At 37.2% G+C, this 8,352-nt stretch overlaps 2 protein-coding genes across 2 annotated transcripts in view; one reads left to right on the top strand and one right to left on the bottom strand.

The window, feature by feature from the left end:
• Positions 1-8,352, bottom strand: part of LOC107595872 (peripheral plasma membrane protein CASK-like) — a 245,711-nt gene that overhangs the window by 47,239 nt on the left and 190,120 nt on the right. The gene's annotated exons all lie outside the window — the stretch shown is intronic.
• Positions 4,731-6,023, top strand: LOC107595835 (probable G-protein coupled receptor 82). The gene has a single exon (XM_016286408.1). It carries the CDS (start codon positions 4,732-4,734, stop codon positions 5,824-5,826), a length of 1,095 nt encoding a protein of 364 aa, XP_016141894.1. The 5' UTR covers position 4,731; the 3' UTR covers positions 5,827-6,023.

Here is an 8,352-nt window from a genome sequence, read left to right as displayed (position 1 = left end):
GCTGGTCTTCCATCTGCAGAAGGTAAGGGGAGGAAGTCTAGTCGGTGTTGGATATGGGCCCGGAGGAGGTCTAAAGGTTCGCAGGAAGATCCTGGCCTCGGTCATAATGTTTGTACTCTGCTTCCTACCCTACCACGTGCAAAGAATCAACTTATTAACATCAGAGCATGAAAACTGTCAGGTAGAGTTCAGGATTAAAATGTGCACCATCTTCATTGCAGCTCTCAGCTGTTGCCTACATCCCGTCCTCCAGCTGGTGTTTCGCTCGCGCTGCTGTCGGGCCAATCGCAACAACAGGGCCAAACCCAAACCTGACATCTCCAAGAGCCTGGTCACACCTCAGATGCATACTATAAATGTGACAGAACACATTGAAGAACCAAAGAAAAATGAAACTGAACTAAGCCACAAACCAACACAGTTTTGGAAAATTAGAGAGAAAAATATGCTTTGCAACTCTGCTTTTCCTGTGTGATGCATGCGGTAAGCTGTGAAACATGCTAACCTCAGGGAACTGTGTTTTGCAATCATTACTGTTCGGCAGAAGCAAAACTTATGGGTAGTTTACATGGTAGCGTGGTACCTCAGCATACTAACATTTCAGTACTTTTTTCAATATACAATACATACTACAACAGTCCTTACTAACTACGTTGAAGCGACTTTTTCTGTATTAATGCCAACTAAACTATTATTTCAGTAAGGATTTATGTTGATATTCAGCTATCTGCTTTTGTATTTATTAATTTATGTATTAAATATTGTGGCACACAATATATACTTTGCATAGTCAAATTGCATTAATTACAATTTAATGTTGTTCACAGACACCATTTTTCTCAAAGTAGGTTGTTTAAAATTTTCTCCAGAGATATCACCCACATTTCAAATGTTCAGAGGCTTAGCCATCAATCAGTTCCGCACATGTCACAAACTCAACACTTTATGGAACTTATTATTTGGTCATCTTTCTAGGGTATATAACAGAGTTATAAAGGCTGATCCTATCAATGCATTGTTTGGTGTGGTGCCAGTGGGTCTGAACAAAGTAGAACAAGAGGTACCCCTCAACATGTTACTTGCAAGATGTCTGATTTTACAACACTGGATGTCTGAGCAGAGCTCAGATACATTCAAATTCTGCACAGAATTCTCTGTTATAAACAGATCAAACAGCACTGCGGTAGATCAGAAAACCAAACTATAATCATGGTGTTAACTATATTACTCATTTCAGAGTTTGTACAACCTTTTTAAGGAGGGAAATTCAAGCAATTTTCAGTGATTTTCAAGTATTTCACACAATTAGCCTATATCCAGCACTTTAAAGCTCTAAAAATTATTAATTTTAAATGTGATTTTTAGTTATTGTTAGTTTATTGTGGTAAACAAACACAAAAAATACATCAAATTACCACTATAACCAGTAGATGGCAGCAGAGGAGCATTTATTGGCTTATTAGTTGTTAATTTCTACTTTTTTTGATATTGTAAAATCACTATTATAGAATATCAAATCATCAAGAAATAACACATTTTCAACGTTTTGCACTTTTGTTGTGGATGAAGTAAGAAAAATCACAAAGTGCCTTGAAAAACCAACTTAAATCACACATAAAGCAAGAGTATTCCTTTTATAATTACTGAAGTTGTCAGTCAGTTCCGTATAATACTATAGAAGAATAATGGTACATTTAATAAGAGTAGAATAAATGTTTTTCCACATAAAATTGCAAATGTTACTGTTTTTAAAAAAAACACATTTTGTGTGCTTCCCAACTCATGCTCAATGCTTTATTGCCAAATGTGTATTACCAAGGAATAAACGTGTAATATTATTAGAAAGTGCAGTTATTAATGCAAAACAATAATAATTGTATGATTAAATTATCTTTATTTTTAACACCCCCACACACCATGTGTTTTACGTAAGGAATAATAATCAATTATTGCGCTTATACTATGGTTACCACCACACCTTAAGACATCGATCAGATGATATATTTCAAGGCAATCGTCCAGTTTTTGTCCATAAAACACTCTTGTGTAGGGTTAATTTCTTACGCATCTCATCCAACGCCTGCATTGCTAATTCCAAAACGTAATTTTAGACCTAATAACGGAGGCTTGAGTGTTGATGGCAGACTAATGCAGTTAATAATATAGTTATCAGAGAGAGAGAGAGAGAATAAGTGTGTGAATGGAAATAATCTGTCGTTTTTTATCCTATTGTTTACTATATTTATTTGCTTGGCCAGTGTCGTTGTGGGTTTTGGTTATTTTGCTGCTGTAGGCTGTAAAGACCTTTGAAATAACTGAAATCATTTGGCGAAGTGATATGGATATGTAATGCGGTCAAGACCTGCCCGGAACTACGTTAATCGTGCATTTCCCTGAAAATAATTGCAGACCTTAAAACGTTCGTCAGCCAATCAGATTGAAGCATTCAACGGTCCCATAATATAACAAGAAATAAACTTGTAATATTATTAGAAACTGCAGTTAAGAATGCAAAACAATAGTGATTTTTAATACCCCCACACACCACCCCCAGCGCTACCAAATATGCTCCTGGTGCCACCCTATGTAGAAGATGTTAGTCTGGAGCCCTGCTGAGGCAGAGGCAACTTTTGATATGTGGATCATGGATTCGGGAAAGATTTTGCATTTGGAAGGGATTTGTTTTATTAAGGAAAAGAAAGAGCATGTCTTTTCGAGTATCATTTACTAATCTGATGGGTAAATCTGATGAATGTATTGGTGCATTACAGTAGCTGTACTGTTACTCAGATTACGCGTACATTTCTTTTGTTGTTGTTGTTGTTTTCAATGTCACTGGCATGTTAACTCGTAACCACCCAGAGTTGTAATGAACGGTTGTTTCGACAAAAAACAACAACAACAATATAACAAATAGGGGGAAAAACAGCTCTGTAATCCACATTCAGGTATTGTGTGCTAAAACTACAATAAATTATGTTTCTTTAAAAATTGCATTGATAAAATAAATCAATATAAGCATCAATGTGATTTTAACATTTGTTTTGTAAAGTCCTTCAACAGCAATGTGTCAATTCAACCATAAGAGGTCGTGAGGAGACCATTACAAATCCTTGATAGGTATTCAAGAGCAGATGTGACCGTTAAAAATCTTTTAAAAAGCAACTAGAAGTTTTACAAAAAGTCTAGATGATACTCAAATGTCTTGTCCAAAAAATACCCTAGGTTTTCCACCATGTACCAATTATTTTAACAATTCTATAAAAATGAGTTTATGAGCTACTTTGTGAAGCAATGATTAAATAACAAAAAGCTAATTTTACAGTTTCACAGCAGTTCTACAATCGGGAGCCTCGCAAAAGAGAACTGAGCGTACATCACTCATGCTCAGACCGTCACTTCCTTTAGACAGCCAGTCAAGGGAGGTGGTCCAAAACATAGCTACTTACAGATGCCTGTTACACATATCAGTGACTGCATTTGGAGAGGTAAGTGTATTATATTGCATATATTATGCATTATATTCTTACTCTGATATTGCTACACAAATAAGTCATTTAGAATTAAAACCAAAACACTGTAAAATATTTGTTTCAACTACTGATTTCTTTATTATAAAAAAATCTAAAAGTCTTCTTGGAAACTCTGGTGAATATTTAACATCAATTACTTTAGCTTCAGTTGTACTAAGCCCATTAAGGCACTAACACAAAAACTTTATTATTTATAAATAATAAAGTATTTTTGTTTTTATGAAAAGTCCACATATCTTTAAATTTACGGATCAAATATTAGGATAAAGATAAGAAAAAGACAAAAAAAAACAAGTATATAAAACTGCAAAACTTTTGCTATTGTGGCTGCTGTGAAATGCTGTAAAAACTCAAGCACACTATACTGCTGAAAACTATGGAGTAATGACTACAGAATATCTGTCAACATTATATATAGATATATATCTTTATATTTCAAGATTTCAAGATTCAAGATTTTTATTTGTCACATACATGGTTATATAGAGAATACATGACCAGCAGTGAAATGTAAGTCAGGTCTGCTCCATGGACAGTGCAATTATTAAAGAATACAAACACAAGAAAAATATATATAAATATAGGTATTGAAAAAAAGATTAAAAAAAAAAGAATAAAATAAAATATGCAGGACAGTATACTGTTGACTTAATAAATATTAAGATGAGCAGGAATGTACAAGAGAAGAATGTGCAAACAGGCTGTACAGGGTAGTTTGATAGCAGCAATAGAGTTAAAAAAGTAAATAAATAAAATATAACAGAAATTGCTGTGTGCAAGTGGCAATGTCAGTATGTCAGTATATTAAGTGTCTTACTGATAATTAAGTGAAGTCATGTTGGTGTTAAGAGACTGAGTTTGAGTTTTTCAAATAGCTTAAAAATATCCTGTTTCCCTGATATAGCGCGTGGATGCGCGCTGAAAAAAAGCTGACTTATTGTGAAAGTGGTTTATCAGCTTCTGCAATTGGCTTTAAATATCGTTTACGTTCCTGTAAATATTCTAAGTTACTTCTGTAAATACAGGAGACAGGAAGCACAGGTTTTTATTAGTATGTAATTTTCACTCACAGTATGTACTAACAGTAAAACCTTAATTTTAAGTCAAATTGTTGTATCCTTAACTAATTTTTAACAATAATATAACCATTTAAATATTTTCTACCCTTAGCTACTGGGAATATCTTTCTGAGATCTCAATGGCAAACGATTCACATGCTGAATCTTACCTGTGCCAAACGTCCACTACAAACGTAGTTCTGCCCATTATCTACACCATTATGTCTATCACTGGCCTGCCAGGGAATGCTATTTCTCTCTGGGTGTTCATACGCAAAATTGCTGTCAAAACGTCCACTCACATCTACCTGATAAATCTAGGGATCTCAAACTTGCTGCTCTGCCTCACCATGCCATTACAGGCCATATACTACTCACTTGGGACCAAATGGCACCAGCACGACACCATGTGCCGAATGGCAATAAATGGTCTAACTCCAGTGATCCACATCAACATCTGCATTGGCGTGATGATATTGAGCTGGGTGGCGCTCAGTCGCTTCACCTCGTTGATTCAACACTCCCATGCTGACCGTCCAAGCTGGTGGCTCAAAGTTCTACCAGGTGCCTTCCTCTGTCGAAATCGACAAGTGAAACTGGCCTATACTCTGTGCCTGGTCACATGGGCCATCGTAACCATAGCGGTCATTTCCTTTGTGGTGCTGTACTCGATCAGGGAGGCAAGGAGTGTGGAGGACAGCGATGAAGTGTGTTACAGCATAGCAGTGGAGGTTGGCGGGGAAGGATCTCATGTCTTTGCGTTAGTGGCCGTTTCACTGTTCTTTGTCTTCTTCCTGTTGGTCTTATGCGCTTACATGGCAGTGATCAGGCACATCTGGAGGTCCAGGAGAAGCGCGGTCATCTCAGACAGCCAGCGAGTCTATGCAAGAGTATTTCGGAATATTGTTGTCATTATGGTGGTGCTGGTGGTCTGTCTCCTGCCACACCACATCTATAAAGCCATCTTCGTTCATATCATCAACGAGCAGTCTTGGTCTGCATCACCACCAAAAGACGCTTGCCATCCACTATCCATGTATGTGGAGGTGAAGAGCATCCTGCTCTGTTTAGCAACTATGCGATGCAGCACAGACCCCATCATGTACTTCCTGCTGGACAAGATGTTTCGTAACCATGTGCTTAGTCTGCTGAGATTACTCGCTAGTGCAAACGACAGTCAGTCATCAAAGTCTAATGTGGGACAGTTATCTCAGGCAACAAGTGGGTGTCTTTAGACATTACTTGAGTGGATACTATACACGGACATAAAGGAGTCTCATTGTGAGCGGTGTTCCCTAAATATTGTGTGGCCGAACACAAACATAAAGCAAGAAACTTCTTGAACCAGAGCTAAATAAACGGGCATCTCTTCAACTGGATTGCTTCCGCACGTCCATTGTTCTTCAGTATGGATTTGAAGCTGTGAGAACTCTTATGTGAAAGATGCAGTGCTAAGACATGCTTTTTAAATGAGGATATGTGGAGAAAATAGCCAAAAGCCAAAATCTTAGAGAAAATAGTTTTTACTTAACTGGAGTCATTTCTTGATGAAAATGATATATGTTAAGTATTTCAATCAGGTTTTTAAAAAGCACCATAGTACAGAAACAGTGTTATTGAAAGTTTTCAAATAAATTTTTTTGGCAACAGATTCTGGTAATGTGACGATACTTTTGCTTTTAGATCTTACTGCAGCATTTGATACAATTGACCACCATATTCTTATCTCCCGTCTTGAAACATCTGCCCGCATCTCTGGAAATGCCTTAAATTGGATTAAGTCGTACCTTTTAAATAGAAGTTTTGCAGTTCGTATGGGTGAGTGTACATCAGCTTCAGCACCTTTATCATGTGGCACTGAGCAAGGTTCTGTTTTAGCACCACTTTCCTTTTCTCTTTATAAGCTCCCGCTAGGTCTGATTTGGAATAAATACAGTGTGTCATTTCATTGCTACGCAGACAATACGCAATTGTATGTACCATTCAAGCCAAACGACTCCACCGCCTTGGAAAAATTGTTGACCAGTTTTAATGAAGTCAAAGCATGGTTGTCTGCAAATTTTTTGAGCCTAAATGACTCGAAAACGGAATTGATTATCTTTGGTCCTTCTGAACCTGGTGACAGTTGCAATTAAGCTGGGTCCTTTGAGCCTCTTTAGGAAACATCAGGTAAAAAATCTGGGTGTGATTTGCGATAGCGCGCTAAAATTTGACAAACAGATAAATGAAATCGTCAGAATGAGCTTTTTCAAATTGAGGTTGATCTCTAAGATTAAGCCTTTTTATCCCAGAAAGATTTGGAAAAGGTTATTTATGTGTTTATCTTTTCGAGACTAGATTACTGCAACTCGTTATATTATGGTGCGCCAAATAAAATTTTAGATAGATTGCAGATGGTCCAAATTGCGGCTGCAAGAATGCTCACAGGCACTTGTAAATTAGATCATATCACCCCGGTGTTAAGATCGTTGCATTGGTTGCCTGTTTCTTTTAGGATTAATTTAAAAATCCTATTACTTGTTTTTAAATCTCAACATGGTATAGCTCCATTGTATATTGCGGATCTAATTCAGGAGCAAAAGCCAACTAGATCTTTACGATCTCAGTCACAGAAACTTCTAGTTGTACCTCGGTTGAAGATGAAATCTAGAGGGGATGGCGCTTTTGCAATCGCTGCCCCTAAACTATGGAACAGCTTGACGCTATATATTAGGGATTAGGTATGTAACGATTACCGGTTTGACGATAAATCATGATAAAATTCCCCACGGTTAGTATTACCGTTTCATCGTTATCATTAAAACCGTATTAGATTACCGCGATTTGAACAACTTACGATAAATAAATTCTGTCCAGCATAAAGCACAGTTTTAAGTAACAGTCTCACGTGCGCACAGCAGCAGAGTAGTTGCTCATAGTTCATATATACAAATGAATATATGAATTAATTAATTATATGAATGTACCTCTGAAGGTTCTGACTAGGGCTGTCACGATAACCGCAATATCGCAATACCGCGCTATTGACGAGCAAACCGCAAAGGAATGCAAGAACCGCAGCAACCGCGATTTTTCCGTGTTTTATTTTTCCGTAAGGTTATGCCCTTCTCGATTTACACTTCATGCATGTGGACTGAATATTAAACAAGTTAGTAATGATAACATAATGTGTACCATGCTGATTTGTACAGAGGCTCCGTAGATTTGCACTTAACAAGCCTATACAGCTGATTACTTGCGTCTGTCCTCCAGGCCGAGTCATATATATTTGTGAAAATATGTTGTCATATCCAAGGAAAGCGAAATCTCTGTCTTGGCACCGACACATAGCTGGTCAGCAGAGCCTTCTAAAGGGGCGCTCAAAGTTAAAATGATTTCAACAGCGTGTTTCATTACGTCTCTTTGAATGAATGAATCAGCGTTTTTGAACGTGAAGTTGAATGACAATCCCTTTCCACCACCTTGTGGCGCAACACTGTAACTGCACTGACTGACAGCCCGTCTAGAACGAGCGCAGGTGTTAATATCAATAGAAAGTCTCTTGCCCAGTCAGATTAGAAAATCAGATTACAACTAGGCTAACTGTTATACATATAGGCTAACGATAGCCTAACGATCTTATTGTTAGGTTTATGTTCTGTTATGTGGACTGTTATTTTGTCACTCTCTTCTGTTTACTTCACTTCCTGTTTCAACGCTATTTGGTTTCGGTTTCATTGTCTTCTGAATATGACCTCGTTAGTTATATCATAACACATACA

Source organism: Sinocyclocheilus grahami, unplaced genomic scaffold (genome assembly GCF_001515645.1).
Source record: "Sinocyclocheilus grahami isolate Dianchi unplaced genomic scaffold, SAMN03320097.WGS_v1.1 scaffold209.1, whole genome shotgun sequence".
Taxonomy (NCBI): domain Eukaryota; kingdom Metazoa; phylum Chordata; class Actinopteri; order Cypriniformes; family Cyprinidae; genus Sinocyclocheilus; species Sinocyclocheilus grahami.
The sequence above is the reverse complement of the archived record's forward strand: the minus strand, read 5'-3'. Positions and strand labels throughout refer to the sequence as shown.